Source organism: Rhinoraja longicauda, chromosome 15, assembly GCF_053455715.1.
Source record: "Rhinoraja longicauda isolate Sanriku21f chromosome 15, sRhiLon1.1, whole genome shotgun sequence".
In the NCBI taxonomy this organism is placed as follows: domain Eukaryota; kingdom Metazoa; phylum Chordata; class Chondrichthyes; order Rajiformes; family Arhynchobatidae; genus Rhinoraja; species Rhinoraja longicauda.
The window spans coordinates 43220155-43238182 of NC_135967.1; the positions used below are offsets into that span (position 1 = coordinate 43220155).

General features: G+C 45.7%; 1 protein-coding gene across 2 annotated transcripts in view; it reads left to right on the forward strand.

Annotated features, from left to right (window-relative positions):
• Positions 1-18028, forward strand: part of kdrl (kinase insert domain receptor like) — a 234052-nt gene that overhangs the window by 82586 nt on the left and 133438 nt on the right. For both annotated transcript variants that reach the window (XM_078412567.1, XM_078412568.1), the window contains one exon: positions 13105-13198. In XM_078412567.1, coding sequence (XP_078268693.1) covers positions 13105-13198 — 94 coding nt within the window. The remainder of the gene's footprint in view (positions 1-13104; positions 13199-18028) is intronic.

Sequence of the window (18028 nt, forward strand, 5' to 3'; positions counted from 1 at the left end):
GCAGGTACAGCAGGCAGTGAAGAAAGCCAATGGAATGTTGGCCTTCGTAACAAGAGGAGTTGAGTATAGGACCAAAGAGGTCCTTCTACAGTTGTACCGGGCCCTGGTGAGACCGCACCTGGAGTACTGTGTGCAGTTTTGGTCTCCAAATTTGAGGAAGGATATTCTTGCTATGGAAGGCATGCAGCGTAGGTTCACTAGGTTAATTCCCGGAATGTCGGGATTGTCGTATGTTGAAAGGCTGGAGCGATTGGGCTTGTATACACTGGAATTTAGAAGGATGAGGGGGGATCTTATTGAAACATATAAGATAATTAGGGGATTGGACACATTAGAGGCAGATAACATGTTCCCAATGTTGGGGGAGTCCAGAACAAGGGGCCACAGTTTAAGAATAAGGGGTAGGCCATTTAGAACGGAGATGAGGAAGAACTTTTTCAGTCAGAGAGTGGTGAAGGTGTGGAATTCTCTGCCTCAGAAGGCAGTGGAGGCCAGTTCGTTGGATGCTTTCAAGAGAGAGCTGGATAGCTTAAGGATAGCGGAGTGAGGGGGTATGGGGAGAAGGCAGGAACGGGGTACTGATTGAGAGTGATCAGCCATGATCGCATTGAATGGCGGTGCTGGCTCGAAGGGCTGAATGGCCTACTCCTGCACCTATTGTCTATTGTCTATTGTCTATTGTCTATTAAAGCAACACCCCCCCCCCCCCCCCCCCCCCACCCACCGGTCACTCCCTCTTCTCCCCTCTGCCATCAGAAGTGTGAAAACGCACACCTCCAGATTCAGGGACAGTTTCTTCCAGCTGTTATCAGGCAACTGAACCATCCTTTCACCGAATAGACAGCAGTCCTGAGCTACCATCTCCCTCATTGGAGATCACCTGACTATCTTTAAATGGACTTTACGCTCATTTGTTGGAACAAAGAATTGCAGGTGCTGGTTAATACACAAAAGGACACAAAGTGCTGGAGTAACTCAGTGGGACAGGCAGCACCTCTGGAGAGAAGGAACGGGTGACGTTTCAGGTCGAGACCCTTCTTCGGACAGTACCAAATAAAACACTAGTGAAAGTATGTACAACAGCTGAAAATGTCAAAGCAGTTATGCACAGATTTAAATCCAATGTAAAGTTTAGTTTAGTTTAGAGATACAGCGCAGAAACAGGCCCTTTGGCCCACCGAGTCCGCACTTTCTGCACTTTTCCCTGTATCTGTTCCTTTGGCTGTACACTGTGAATGCACGGTGGCGCAGCGGTAGAGTTGCTGCTTTACAGCGAATGCAGCGCCGGAGACTCAGGTTCGATCCTGACTGCGGGCGCTGTACTGTACGGAGTTTGTACGTTCTCCCCGTGACCTGCGTGGGTTTTCTCCGAGATCTTCGGTTTCCTCCCACACTCCAAAGACGTACAGGTTTGTAGGTTAATTGGCTGGGCAAATGTACAAAATTGTCCCTAGTGGGTGTAGGATAGTGTTAGTGTGCGGGGATCGCTGGTCGGCGCGGACCCGGTGGGCTGAAGGGCCGGTTTCTGTGCTGTATCTCTAAATCTAAATGACTGGTTAGCACGCAACAAAAGATTTTCCCTGTACCTCAGTACACGTGACAATAAGCTAAACTAAAAAAAGTTAAGCTAAACTAAACACTCATTTAAGTTTCTGCCACTCAAACCAACAACAAGGCACGAGTGGATGGATCGACACAAAATGCTGGAGTAGCTCAGCGGGCCAGGCAGCATCCCTGGAGTGACGGAATGGGTGACGTTTCAGGAACGGGTCTTGACCCGAAACGTCACCCATTCCTTCTCTCCAGAGATGCTGCCCCGTCCCGATGAGTTACTCCAGCATTTTGTGTCTATCTTCGATTTAAACCAGCATCTGCAGTTCCTTCCGACACATGAGTGGATGGATTTTGGCCGAAGTTTCAAACTTGGCAGAGAGGAGCGGCGGTGACAGGTTCACAGCCTCACCTCTCACTTCCACGCACGTGCCGAGGGGCCCGGGAGAGGATGTCATTGTGACCATCTTCGGCAAAGGAAGCCAATTCCATTACGGTAACTGCAGAGGAGTCACGGACCGGAGTCATCATCCTCCACACTTTGTCATCGTGGTCACACTCGTCTCAGTAACCCACGCCTCAACGTGGGCCGGAGTTTCCACGCTGTGTCTCTAACTAGGTTCATTCCCGGAATGGCGGGACTGTCATATGTTGAAAGACTGGAGCGACTAGGCTTGTACACACTGGAATTTAGAAGGATGAGAGGAGATCTTATCGAAACGTATAAGATTATTAAGGGGTTGGACACGTTAGAGGCAGGAAACATGTTCCCAATGTTGGGGGAGTCCGGAACCAACGGGGCCACAGTTTAAGAATAAGGGGTAGGCCATTTAGAACTGAGATGAGGAAAAACCTTTTTCAGTCAGAGAGTTGTGAATCTGTTGAATTCTCTGCCTCAGAAGGCAGTGGAGGCCAATTCTCTGAATGCATTCAAGATAGAGCTAGATAGAGCTCTTAAGGATAGCGGAGTCAGGGGGTATGGGGAGAAGGCAGGAGCGGGGTACTGATTGAGAATGATCAGCCATGATCACATTGAATGGCGGTGCTGGCTCGAAGGGCCGAATGGCCTCCTGCTGCACCTATTGTCTATTGTCTATTGTCTAAACCGTATCATGTTTTTGATCAAATGTGGTGCATTGGAACAATAGATAATAGACAATAGGTGCAGGAGTAGACCATTCGGCCCTTCGAGCCAGCGCCGCCTTTCAATGTGTTCATGGCTGAGTCTATGTTTCCATAAATCAGAGTGTCAACTCCAGGTACGACTTGTGACATGATTATTGCACTCACCATCAGCCGGTGGCATGGCCTTTTGAACCAGCTGTGGTTTCAACACAACTCCGCCCTCTTCTGTGGTGGGGTAGACTGACTCCCCTCCCTCCTCCCCCCCCCCCCCCTTCCCCCTCCCTCCCCAATCTTTTCCACTCGTCACTTAAAATTCATGTCTCATGTATCTTGCTGTGTTTTATGACTGTTGGCAGATCAATTTCCCTCCTGGGATAAATAAAGTTCTATCGTATCGTATCGTATTATAACGGTATGCCACAGGGGTTAGATAAATCCGTGCTCCACTTCCTTACTTGAGTTGTCCGTTGGGAAATGTTGCCGACTGGCCCGTTCCGGACTGCAGGAGTACCTGCTGAGGGACGCACTGAAGCTCGGTGCCAGCCAATGCCAAGGCTCTGTGGGGGAGGACCAGAGTCCAGGGTCCTTCCGATGCTGGACATTCGGGGAACAGGGTACGGTGGGGACACCCCTCATACAAGGGAAGGGACGTCACCCCAGGGGGTCACATGAGTTGCAAGGGTGCCTGGTATACCTGAAGATCGATACAAAGCGCAGGAGTAACTCAGCGGGACCGGCAGCATCTCTGGAGAGAAGGAATTGGTGATGTTTCAAGTCGAGACTCTTCTTCAGAACACTACCAAATATGACACTAATGAACATCTGTATAACTGCTAAGAATGTCAGAGGAATTTTGCACAGATGTAACATGAGGTTTAGTTTAGTTTAGAGACACAGCGCGGAAACAGGCCCTTTGGCCCACCGAGTCCGCACCGCCCGATTTTTACACAATTATCCTACAAACCTGCACGTCTTTGGAGTGTGGGAGGAAACTGAAGTTCTCTGTGAAAACCCACGCAGGTCACGGGGAGAAACCGTGACGAACTCCGTACAGACGGCACCCGTGGAAGCCGGGTCTCTGGCGCTGTAAGGCAGCAACTCTACCGCTGCGCCACCGTGCCGCCCCACAACGGCGCAGATGAATATTTGTGACCACCTCTCCTGTCCTGATTGAAGAAAGCAGGAGTCTTGTAACTCGTGCATCTGCCCAGTGACCCTGCAAAGGGGAAATGTTATTTATAATGCGTCCAGCCTCTTCAAGGTTAAGGGTATTGTGTGCTATTTTTCTTGGCCGTTTCCCTTTCATATCATATAAATTAGAGGAGAAACGTAAACAGAAATGGTATTGTTCGCGTTGACAACTCCATATGGAACGTGCTGAACTGCCAAAAAATAAATGAAATATGTTGTTGTGGACGAAGGTCACTCCAACCTGCCCTCGTTGCGTGTGGTGCTGCTCGGAATGACAACAGAGGGGATTTTCTGCAGGACTCATCTTTGAAAACATTCTCTGTAAACAGGGATAATCAACCCCAGTGTACTTAGCTGGTGCATGATATTTTGTAGAACATGATATCACAATGATAAATCACTAGTCATGCCAGTCATGTAGTTAAAACCACACCTTCTCCCAACAGAAGTAGGAATAACTCATCACAAAATATATTCACTGGGGACTTCCTCCAAAGTTCTTAGTTTAGTTTAGAGATACAGCGCGGAAACAGGACCTTCGGTCCACCGGGTCCGCGCCAACCTGCGATCCCCACACAGAAACACTACCCTACACACACCAGGAACGTTTTTTTACATTTATACCAAGCCAATTGACCTACAAACATGTACGTCTTTGGAGTGTGGGAGGAACCTGAAGATCTCGGAGAAAACCCACGCAGGTCACGGGGAGAACGTACAAACTCTGTACAGATAGCGACCGTAGTCGGGATCGAACCCGGGTCTCTGGCACTGTCTCGATCGGTCATCGGTATGTGGTGAGAAGGACTTTCTTTCTATGGGGCGTTTACTTTTAGGTTTGGCAGCCAAGCAGAAGAACTTGTGGGAAAATAGCTGGTGCCTATTTTGCTTCTCTCTCCAGAGCTGTGTAAATGTTAACTTCCAAACGACATCTGACCATAAAAGAAAGTAGTTCTTCCATTCAGCTCGGCAAAATGTCTTGTGTCATTTAGTTTTACGACATCAAATGTTGGACTATTGGGGCAATGGGCAAGACTGTAATCTACTTCTTGGAACCAGATTTCAAATCAAAACCCAGAAATGCAGAACTAATTTTCAGTTTAGTTTAGTTCAGAGAAACAGTGCGGAAACAGGCCCTTCGGCCCACCGAGTCCACGCCAAGCATCAATCCCCACACATTAACACTATCATACACACACTAGGGACAATTTACATTTATACCAAGCCAATTAACCTACTATACAAACCTGTGCGCCTTTGGTACATTCTCGTGAACCATTTCTGGAGGTACTCATTGGTAGTTCCTTCAAAGATATTACTTCATTTGAAATTGGATTAGGCATGGAATATAAGAATATGCATGAAAACGTCATGCTGCATTGTGATTTCAGATGGCGTACAATACTTGTGTAGGAAGGAACTGCAGATGCTGGTTTAAACCAAAGATAGACACAAAAAGCTGGAGTAACTCAGCGGGACAGACAGCATCCCTGGAGAGGAAGAAAGGGTGACGTTTCGGGTGGAGTCTGAAGAAGGGTCTCGACCCGAAACGTCACCCATTCCTTCTCTCCAGAGATGCTGCCTGTCAATAGACAGACATTAGACAATACTTGCAGGAGTAGGCCATTCGGCCCTTCGAGCCAGCACCACCATCATTCAATGTGATCATGGCTAATCATTCGCAATCAGTACCCCGTTCCTGCCTTCTCCCCATACCCCCTGACTCCGCTATCCTTAACAGCTCTATCTAGCTCTCTCTTGAATGCATTCAGAGAATTGGCCTCCACGGCCTTCTGAGGCAGAGAATTTCACAGAGTTAAAACTCTCTGACTAAAAAAGTTTTTCCTCATCTCTGTTCTAAATGGCCTACCCTTATTCTTAAACTGTGGCCCCTGGTTCTGGACTCCTCCAACATTGGGAACATGTTTCCTGCCTCTAACATGTCCAACCCCTTAATAATCTTATACGTTTCGATAAGATTCCCTCTCATCCTTCTAAATTCCAGTGTATACAAACCTAGTCGCTCCAGTCTTTCAACATATGACAGTCCTGCCATTCCGGGAATTAACCTAGTAAACCTACGCTGCACGCCCTCAATAGCAAGAATATCCTTCCTCAAATTTGGAGACCAAAACTGCACACAGTACTCCAGGTGCGGTCTCACTAGGGCCCTGTACAACTGCAGAAGGACCTCTTTGCTCCTATACTCAACTCCTCTTGTTATGAATGCCAACATTCCATTGGCTTTCTTCACTGCCTGCTGTACCTGCATGCTTCCTTTCAGTGACTGATGCACTAAGATACCCAGATCACGTTGTACGTCCCCTTTTCCTAACTTGACACCATTCAAATAATAATCTGCCTTCCTATTCTTACCACCAAAGTCGATAACCTCACACTTATCCACATTAAACTGCATCTGCCATGCATCCGCCCACTCACACAACCTGTCCAAGTCACCCTGCAACCTCATAGCATCTTCCTCGCAGTTCACACTGCCACCCAGCTTTGTGTCATCTGCAAATTTGCTGATGTTACTTTTAATCCCTTCATCCAAGTCATTAATGTATATTGTAAATAGCTGCGGTCCCAGCACCGAGCCTTGCGGTACCCCACTGGTCACTGCCTGCCATTCTGAAAGGGACCCATTTATCCCCACTCTTTGCTTTCTGTCTGCCAAACAATGTCAGTACCCTACCCCTAATACCATGTGCTCTAATTTTGCCCAATAATCTCCTATGTGGGATATTATCGAAAGCTTTCTGAAAATCAAGGTACACCACATCCACCGGCTCTCCCCTGTCAATTTTCCTAGTTACATCCTCAAAAAATTCCAGAAGTTTAGTCAAGCATGATTTCCCCTTCGTAAATCCATGCTGACTCAGAACGATCCTGTTACTGCTATCCAAATGCTCCCCAATTTCGTCTTTTATAATTGACTCCAGCATCTTCCCCACCACTGATGTCAGACTAACTGGTCTATAATTTCCTTTTTTCTCTCTCCCTGCTTTCTTAAAAAGTGGGATAACATTAGCTACCCTCCAATCCACAGGAACTGATCCTGAATCTATAGAACATTGGAAAATGATTTACTCCAGCTTTTTGTGCCTATCTTCGGTGTACAATACTTGTTTTGATATCATTTGGAAAGATTTTCTATTACATACATGCAGTCCATGACAACACATATCTCTGAACATCGCATTGAGGTTAATTTAGACAGTTGTAGAGTTATAGAGTCATACAGTGTGGAAGCAGGCCCTTCTGTCCAACCTGCCCACACCAACCAACATGTCCCATCAACACTAGTCCCACCTGCCAGCCTTTGGCCCATATCCCTCTAAACCTGGCCTATCCATGTACCTGTCCAATTCCTTCTTAAACATTGCGATAGTCACAATAATCACAATAATACTTTATTAGCCAAGTATGTTTTGCAACATACGAGGAACTTCATTTGCCATACAGTCGTAACAATAAAAAGCAACAGAACACACAAAATACATTTTAACATGAACGTCCACCACAGTGACTCCTCACTGTGATGGAAGGCGAAAAAAAGTTCAATCTCTCCCTTCTTTGTCCTCCGGGGGTCGGGGGTCTCTAACCTTCTGTTGTCGGGACGATCTTGACTTCTGTAGCCGGCGGTGGGCCATTCTTGTCGGGACGATCGAGCTCCTGCATCTGGGGGGTGTGGGGTTCTTAGATCCCCCGCACCGGGCGTTCTACCCCGGGTCGGGGCTTGTCCAAACCTCCTGCCTCAACTACCTCGTCCAGCAGCTCATTCCATATGGCCCACCACCCTTTTGTGTGCTAAAGTTGCCCCCGCAGATTCCTATAAAATCTTTCCCTCTTCACCTTAAAGTTACAGTATGTCGTGGTTCTTGCATGCAGCAGATTGGTTGGTAAGGTAGCATTTGGGGTATTGTGGTGGACACAAAAAGCTGGAGTATCTCAGCAACATCTCTGGAGAGAAGGAATGGGCGACGTTTCGGGTCGAGGACCCTTCAGTCTTGGTTACACTGCGATGTGGTTACACTGGCAAGAGGGCAGAGAAGATTTACGAGGGTGTTGCCAGGACTGGAGCCTGCGCTACAGGGAGACCTTGGGCAGGCTAGGACTTTATTCCTTGGAGCGCAGGAGGATGAGGCACGATCTTATAGAGGTGTTTAAGATCATGGGGGTAATGTCTCGGGTGAATGCACAGAGTCTTTTACCCAGAGTAGGGGAATCAAGAACCAGGCGACATAGGTATCAGGTCAGAGGGGAAAGATTTAACTGGAATCTGAGGGGCGACTTTTTCACACAGAGGGTGGTGGGCATATGGAACGAGCTGCTGGAGGAGGTCATTGAGGCAGGAACTATAACAGCATTTAAAAGACATTTGGACAGAGACCTGAATAGGAAAGGTTTGGAGTCATGCGGGCCAGGTGGGACATTTAGGTCGGCATGGACAAACATAGAAACATAGAAAACAGGTGCAGGAGTAGGCCATACGGCCCTTCGAGCCAGCACCGCCATTCAATATGATCATGGTTGATCATCCTAAATCAGTACCCGGTTCCTGCTTTCTCCCCATATCCCTCTCCACTGCCTTCTGTGGCAGAGAATTCCACAGATTCACAACTCTCTGGATGAAGAAGTTTTTCCTCATCTCAGTCCCAAATGGCCTACCCCTTATTCTTAAACTGTGACCCCTGGTTCTGGACTCCCCCAACATCGGGAAATTTTTTCCTACATCTAGCCTGTCCAATCCCTTAAGAATGTTATATGTTTGACAAGTACTTTGTACTTGTACTTGGACGTTCGGCCGAAGGGCCTGATTCCGTGCTGGATGACTCCATGATTCTATTATGGACACATTAGAGGCAGGAAACATGTTCCCAATGTTGGGGGAGTCCAGAACAAGGGGCCACAGTTTAAGAATAAGGGGAAGGCCATTTAGAACGGAGATGAGGAAGAACATTTTCAGTCAGAGAGTGGTGAAGGTGTGGAATTCTCTGCCTCAGAAGGCAGTGGAGGCCAGTTCGTTGGATGCTTTCAAGAGAGAGCTGGATAGAGCTTTTAAGGATAGCGGAGTGAGGGGGTATGGGGAGAAGGCAGGAACGGGGTACTGATTGAGAGTAATCAGCCATGATCGCATTGAATGGCGGTGCTGGCTCGAAGGGCTGAATGGCCTACTCCCGCACCTATTGTCTATTGTCTATTGTCTATTATCAGAGCCCATATCTGCAGATGCTGCTTTATACCAAAGATAGACACAAAGTGCTGGAGTAACTCAGCGGGTCAAGCAGCATCTCTGGAGCAAAAGGAATAGGTGACGTTTCAGGTTGGGATGCTCCTGAAAGGTCTATAAAATAGTTTATTTAATTAAAGTTACTTTAAGGAAATCTCTTAAACTGAATGTTTTTTCAAATGAAATTGCTGGATGAACACTTAAACAGAAGTGGCAAAAGCCCCCTGAGGGGTAGTGCTTCTCCCTGTGCTGTGATGTGCGCGCGGTTAGTTCCCAATCCGCTTCTACCACTCCCTGTTGTCGAGAATTACGTGCTTCATAAACCCCCCTGCCAAAGGCCGTTTCTCTTCATTTCTCTCATTCCAATCAATTTTAAAATTGTTGCCACGTTTCTGAAGTGATTTATGATCGCTCGCAAGCGTCAGAAATATTATTTTAACAATTCAAATCCGGAACCTTGACTGCAATTTGTATTCTGGAATTCTGCCTAATTTTTATAAATTTGCAATTGGAATGGGAGCAAAGGAAACGTTTTTTTTTCTCTCTCTCTCTCTCTCTCAACTTCTGCTTTGAAAGATTAGGTTCTCCACCCTCTGCTTGAGAGGCATTTACGAGCTTAAACCATGATTATTAGTTCCTCGCTTATCTAAGTGGTGATTGTTTCATCAAAGTGTAACCTTCACTGGCAACACTGTTTGTGAGAGTGCATTCCAAGCACTTCGAACTCTAATTAAAGGATGCAGAAATGGAAATAAGGGTTTGAGATGAAGTTACTGTAATCTTCTGTAATATGTGTCAATTCTGCTCGGGCACGGCACTAAATAATTAAAGGGACAGACGAGGTTTGGAATTCACACTGTTCATACTTGGAACCTCAGTCTTGTTGATGCAGACAAGATTCATCAGTGTGTAACTTCTAGGAACTTTAGTTTACATTTAGTTTCAATTTTAGTTTTAGTTTAGTTTAGTTTAGTTTCGTTTAGAAAGGAACTGCAGATGCTGGTTTATACCAAAGATAGACACAACGTGCTGGAGTAACTCAGCGGGTTAGGCAGCATCTTTGGGGAAAAAGGATTAGGTGATGTTCCAGGATGGGAACCCTTCTTCAGGTCTTTAAAATAGTTCATTTAATTAAAGTTACTTTAAGGAAATCTCTTGAACTGAATGTTTGTTCAAATGAAATTGTTGGATGAACATTTAACGCCTTTATATAACATTGTTCTTTGTTATGAAAAATGGTCCCATGTCAATGGCACTAAATGCTAAATGCTAATAGGACTCTATTCCTTGAAGCACAGGAGGTTGAGGGGTGAACTAATATAAGTTTACAAAATCATGAGAGGAATAGATCGGGTAGATGCAAAGAGTCTCTTGTCCAGAGTGGGGCATCAAGAACCAGAGGACATAGGTTTGGGGGGTGGGAAAAGATTTAATAGGGACCTGAGGGGTAACTTTTTCTCATTAAGGGTGGTGGGTGTACGGAACGAGCTGCCGGAGGAGGCAGTTGAGGCAGCAATGTTTAAGAAGCATTTAGACAGGTACGTGGATAGGACAGGTTTAGAGGGATATGGACCAAACGCAGGCAAGTGGGACTAGTGTAGATGGGACATGTTGGCACGTTGGGCCAGAGGGCATGTTTCCACGTTGCAAGACTCGACGACTCTGTGACTAAATGCACAATTTAGTGCTGGATATCGGCTGTACATTGCTTCCAAATTTGATTCCATTGAAGTTAATGGAACAAAACCGCGGAAAATAACACAGCATCACATGCAGCGAGGACTGCATTGCAGATTAAGCACTGCTAACCAACGACAATTAACTTCTGTAAAATTATTGGAAGGAGGCCATCAGTGAAAAAGCAGACTGAAGATTGTCACACCAATATGTTAAGGCTTCAATTGCGCGGTAGCGCAGCGGTAGAGTTGCTGCTTTACAGCGAATGCAGCGCCGGAGACTCAGGTTCGATCCTGACTACGGGTGCTGCACTGTAAGGAGTTTGTACGTTCTCCCCGTGACCTGCGTGGGTTTTCTCCGAGATCTTCGGTTTCCTCCCACACTCCAAAGATGTACAGGTATGTAGGTTAATTGGCTGGGTAAATGTAAAAATTGTCCCTAGTGGGTGTAGGATAGTGTTAATGTACGGGGATCACTGGGCGGCACGGACTTGGAGGGCCGAAAAGGCCTGTTTCCGGCTGTAGATATATGATATGATATGATAATATCACCATTACAAATTTCTACCTCCTGCTTGTAAGTCGAGGCTACTGATTTAAGTATGTCAGTCAACGTTTTTGATGTTCCATGTGTACTTAATTAAATTTACATGTACTTGTGTGTTAAAAGTAAAAGCCGGGTGCATTGCCAAGGGGTTTATTTGCTAAATAGGTAATCTAGTTTCAGGATGTGAGGAAACCTGAGTCATGGTTCTTAGCAACTGAGCAGAAAATCAAAATGCCTTGAGCAACACTTTTCAACATTATTTTTTTCCTCTCGATTGGGTGCAGTTTTTAAAGAAATATATAGCATTTCCTTTATAGGTGTTGAAAGTCATAGTCATACAATACGACCCGAAACATCGCCCATTCCCTCTCTCCAGAGATGCTGCCCATCCCGTTGAGTTACTCCAGCATGTTGTGTCTATCTTCGGTGTAAACCAGCATCTGCAGTTCCTTCCTACAAATGGAAACAGGCCCTTTGGACCGACTCGTCCATACCGACCAAGATGCCCCAAGAAAATATTTGCATGGGTAACTGTGTAGATGGATTCAATGGAAGGGTTTGAATGATGGTCTGAGCTGCGTCCACAATTCTCTGCAATTTCTTGCGGTCCTGGATGGAGCTGTTCCCAATCAGTCTAAAAAAGGGTTCCGACCTGAAACGTCGTTTACACATGTCCACTGGAGATACTGTATGACCTACTCAGTTACTCCAGCACTCTGTGTTATACTATGTGGGAAGGAACTGCAGGTGCTGGTTTAAACAGAAGATGGACACAAAATCCTGGAGTAACTCAGCGGGTCAGACAGCATCCCTGGAGAAAAGGAATGGGTGACATTTCTGGTCTAGGTGTCTCGGAAGAAGGGTCTCGACCCGAATCGTCACCTATTCCTTTCCTCCACAGATGCTGCCTGATCCACTGAGTTACTCCAGCTTTTTGTGTCTAACTTTGTGTGAAACTCTTGTTTATAAGCCTCATTGTTTAATCTACACGATGTCACTTTGTGACTGCCTTGTTTATGTGGGCTTTGAGGTTTGGGTCAATTAGAAATCAGCGGTGCAGTTAATATTTGTATTTTTCTATAAATATGTGGCTGATTAATGGTAAGCACCAGTTGAAAATAACGCACTTAAATAATGCCATAGAGGGAGTACAGAGAAGGTTCACCAGATTGATTCCTGGGATGGCAGGACTTTCATATGAAGAAAGACTGGATAGACTCGGCTTGTACTCGCTGGAATTTAGAAGATTGAGGGGGGATCTTATAGAAACTTACTAATTTCTTAAAGGGTTGGACAGGCTAGATGCAGGAAGATTGTTCCCGATGTTGGGGAAGTCCAGAACAAGGGGTCACAGTTTAAGGATAAGGGGGAAGTCTTTTAGGACCGAGATGAGAACGTTTTTTTTCACACAGAGAGTGGTGAATCTGTGGAATTCTCTGCCACAGAAGGTAGTTGAGGCCAGTTCATTGGCTATATTTAAGAGGGAGTTAGATGTGGCCCTTGTGGCTAAAGGGATCAGGGGGTATGGAGAGAAGGCAGGTACGGGATACTGAGTTGGATGATCAGCCATGATCATATTGAATGGGCATGAGGGGCCGAATGGCCTACTCCTGCACCTATTTTCTATGTTTCTATGTTAACATGCCAATAAAATAAATGAAATTCACCAGTTAACACGGTCATAGTCGGTGGCCTTGCAGTAACTTCTCTTGATTTGCAAAGAAAGGCTGCAAGTGAACGCTACGCACTAAATAAAGGATGTGCCTTTTCTATGGCAGGTCTCCCTCGAACCAGACTGAATGCACCACAATTGACTGTATCTGACAAGCAGCTGGTTATTGGAGTCAATGGCACAATCAACATCACATGCAGGTAAGGTGGTTTTTGTATACCTATTTAACCAAAGGTGTGTAGACAAGCAGGTGAGGTGTACTTTCAGATTTCCTTTTGTTCAGTTTAGCTTTGCTTAGTTTAGGTTAATTTATTGTCGCGTGTACCGAGGTACAGTGAAAAGCTTTTTGTTGCGTGCTATCCAGTGAACGGAAAGTCTACAAATGATTACGATCAAGCGGGCCGCTGTGTACAGATACGTGATAAAGGGAATAACGTTTAGTGCAAGGTAAAGTCTAATTAAAGATAGTCCGAAGGCCTCCCATGAGGTAGATGGTAGCTCAGGACCGCTCTCTCTAGTTGGTGATGGGATGGTTCAGTTGCTTGATAACAACTGGGAAGAAACCGTCCCCGAATCTGTTGGAATCTGGAGGTGTGCGTTTTCACACTTCTGTACCTCTTGCCTGATGGGAGGGGGGAGAAGAGGGAGTGGCCAGGGTGAGACACCATCTTGGATTATGCTGCTGGCCTTGCCGAGGCAGCGTGAAGTGTAAGTGGAGTCAATGGAAGGGAGGTTGGTTTGTGTGATGGTCTGGGCTGCGTCCATAATTCCCTGTCATTTCTTGCAGTCTTGGGGTGGAGCTGTTCCTAAACCACTCTCTCTCAAGCTACTCCCCTTTGTTCACCCAGTTACCTCCACAGGGCACCGACTGGTGTTTCGACCAAAAGACTCTCAACCAAAGTTTAGTACAACTTCATCTTTGTTAGCATTTGCGTGCAGGCAAACCACTTTACCTTTCCAGCTTGTTACTTCTTACACTAAATGACAAACCTCATGACTGGGATTCAGATATTACCCTGTATAAATGGATTAGCCAGATTCACTCTGCTAGTTCTGGTAAGCCTCCTCTGAGCCCTTTCCAAATCTTCCATGTCCTTCCTATAATGGGACGATCAGCATTCTGCCCAATACTCCAAATGCGGTTGTCCATCCATTTTTTTTCCAACAGGTGGCATCGCGATGCAGCTGGTAGAACTGGGTGCAATCCTAACATCGGGTGCTGTCTGTGTGGAGCTTGCACGTTCTCCCAATGACTACATGGATTTCTTCTCGATGCTTTGGTTCCCTCTAACATTCCAAAGACCTTTGCGTTTGTAAGGTCAAGTGGCCGATGTAAATTGCCCTGAGTGTGCAGGGAGTGGATGCGAAGGTGGGATGAGGTAGGACCAGTGTTGGGGGCTGATCGATGGTCAGAGTGGACTCAGTGGGCAGTTTCCATGTTGTATCTTTTCACCAAGCAATCAATCGATGAAATATTTCACAAGTCATTTACGGGCCATTTCATCACACCAAAATATCTCATATATTTTTCACAATCTCAATAAAGGGGTCAGAGACATGTAAGAGATCCATTCTATAGTAATGACAACTGCATAAACTATGCTATGGAAAAATAATTAGTTAAGCACTTTTTGCTTCAAAGAGGAATGTCAGACCATAACAGTCATACAAAAATCTAGCATAGGCAGGTGGCACATTGGCGCAGCGGTAGAGTTGCTACCTCACAGCACCAGAGACCCGGGTTCGAACCTGACCACGGGTGATGTCTGTACGGAGTTTGTATGTTCGTCCCGTGACCGCTTGGGTTTTCTCCGAGAGCTCCAGTTTCCTTCCACATTCCAAAGACGTAAGGGTTTGTAGGTTAATTGACTTGGTAAAATTGTTAAAAAAAAATTCTTGTGTGTGTGGGATAGTGCAAGTGCGCGGGGATCGCTGGTCAGCACGGACTCAGTGGGCCGAAGGGCCTGTTTCCGCTCTGCATCACCTGTAACACCTGTCCCTTTACCTCCCCCCTCAACTCCATCCAAGGACCCAAACAGTCTTTCCAGGTGAGACAGAGGTTCACCTGCACCTCCTCCAACCTCATCTATTGCATCCGCTGCTCTAGATGTCAACTTCTTTACATCGGCGAAACCAAACGCAGGCTCGGCGATCGCTTCGCTCAACACCTGCGCTCAGTCCGCCTTAACCAACCTGATCTCCCAATGGCTGAGCACTTCAACTCCCCCTCCCACTCCCAGTCTGACCTTTTTGTCATGGGCCTCCTCCAGTGCCATAGTGAGGCCCACCGGAAATTGGAGGAACAGCACCTCATATTTCGCCTGGGCAGCTTGCAGCCCAGCGGTATGAACATTGACTTCTCCAACTTTAAATAGTTCCTCTGTCCCTCTCTTCCCCTCCTCCTTCCCAGATCTCCCACTGTCTTCCTGTCCCCACCTATATCCTTCCTTTGTCCCACCCCCCTGACATCAGTCTGAAGAAGGGTCTCGACCCGAGACGTCACCCATTCCTTCTCTCCTGAGATGCTGCCTGACCTGCTGAGTTACTCCAGCATTTTGTGAATAAATACCTTCGATTTATACCAGCATCTGCAGTTATTTTCTTACAAAACACAACAAATGACATTTTGGATTGTGATTTTGCTCAAAGAATGTCTATATTTTCTGATTAGCATTCTGTTTTATCAGTAAATTGTTTTATAATCGTTTTGAATGAGCTCCAGTCATGAAGTGATTCATTATTTTATTTTATTGGGGGTTTGTGTGTGTTGTTTTCTCATGCAAGTTTAATCAGAAGATATCAAAGGCAATCTAATCTGAACTATCCCAGCACAATAAACAATGATGTCCTCCAAATGAAATTAAATGCTTCTAATGGAAGAGCAGCTAATCTGGTTGATAAAATTATTGAGAGATAAAGAATCTCTATTCATATTTTAATCCTAAATTAAATCTGTTGGAATCTCACCAAAGATAGAAAGTGATTAATATAAAGTTTTTAAACTAACAATTTTTTTTAATGATAGAGAACACTACAAACAGCGGAACAAAGAATTGACGGAAGCAGGAATCAGACAAAGGATTAGAGAACAAGGAATTTACCGAGTGGCGAAAGGCTTGGATAGAGTTGATGTGGAGAGGATGTTTCCGCTAGTGGGAGAGTCTAGGACTAGAGGTCACAGCCTCAGTATTAAAGGTCGTTCCTTTAGGAAGGAAATGGGGAGGAATTTCTTTAGTCAGAGGGCGGTGAATCTAGTGGAATTCTTTGCCACAGAAGGCTGTGGAGGCCAAGTCAATGGATATTTTAAAGGCAGAGATAGATAGATTCTTGATTAGTACGGGTGTCAGGGGTTATGGGGAGAAGGCAGGAGAATGGGGTTAGGAGGGAGAGATAGATCAGCCATGATTGAGTGGCAGAGCAGACTTGATGGGCCGAGTGGCCTAATTCTTCTCCCATCACATGACCTTATGAACTGCAGATGGTAGTTTACAAAAGAGGACACCAAGTCCTGAAGGTCGGGCAGCATCTCTGGAGAACATGGTGGGTAGGTGATGTCTAAGGAAGAATCCCGACCTGAGATTGTTGGGTAATTGGCCTCTGTAAATTGCCCCTGGTGTGTAGGGAATGGATGCGAAAGTGGGGTAACATAGAACTATTGTGAATGGTGATCAATGGTCGGTGTGGACTTGGTGGGCTGAAGATCCATACTGTACCTCCAAACAAAATAAATCTCTTGTGAGCGTTAAATGTGACCTGTGGGTTGTTTGATGGGCACTATGCACGTCCACTCATTTTGGTGGATAGGTGTGTCATGCATTTATTAGGCATCACTTTGGACCTGTGCAGTGAATACTTGATGGATTTCAATTAAATCCTGATGTACTGTGCAGAAAATCGTTGTGTGTATTTATAAAAATTACACCTTTATTGCTCCAGATTTGAAGGTAATGTAAATTGAGGACCATCACACAAACCAACTACCCTTCCATTGACTCCATGTCTACCTCACGCTGCCTCGGCAAGGCCAGCAGCATAATCAAGGACGAGTCGCACCCTGGCCACTCCCTCTTCTCCCCTCTCCCATCAGGCAAAAGGTATCGAAGTGTGAAAATGCACACCTCCAGATTCAGGGACAGTTTCTTCCCAGCTGTTATCAGGCAACTGAACCATCCTACCACAAACAAAGAGCAGTCCTGAACTACTATCTACCTCATTGGTGACCCCCGGACTATCTTTGATCGGACTATGCCGACTTTACACTAAACGTTGTTCCCTTATCATGTATCTATACACTGTAATCATGTAATGTCATTCTGCTAACTGGATAGTATGCAACAAAAGCTTTCCACTGTACCTCGGTACACGTGACAATAAAACTAGACTAACCTAAACTAAATTAATGATCTGTGTAGGAAGGAACTGCAGATGCTGGTTTAAACACCAGAGTCAAGACTCCAGAGTTGAAACTCCAGAGTCTGAAGAAGGGACTCGACCCGAAACGTCACCCATTCCTTCTCTCCAGAGATGCTGCCTTGTCCCGCTGAGTTACTCCAGCATTTTGTGTCCATCTTCATCTTAAATGAATGATCTCTTTGGTTGCCTCAGTATTTCTACCGTGCATGAAGGCAGAGTTTGTGCTTTACACTGAGTACCGATCAATATGGGCTGCACATTCTGTAATTTGCTGCTCAGATAAGTAATGTCTTGTTTTCAAAATGGAAAAGGGAGAAAGCAGTAAGCAGCAGTTTTAAAACAAGGTCAAGACAATTGTCTGTGATTCAGGTCCATGACATATAGACCCAAAAAAACAAATTGAACATAACTTTAAAAGAAAGTCCAAGGGAACAATGTTTGCGGAGCTGGAAAGGGTGCAGTGAAGATTTACAAGCATGTTGCCAGGACTCGAGGGCCTGAGCTACAGGGAGAGGTTGAGCAGGCTAGGATTCTATTCCTTGGAGTGCAGGAGGAGAGGGATCATCTTATAGAGGTGCATAAAATTATGTGAGGAATAGATCGGGTATACACACAGA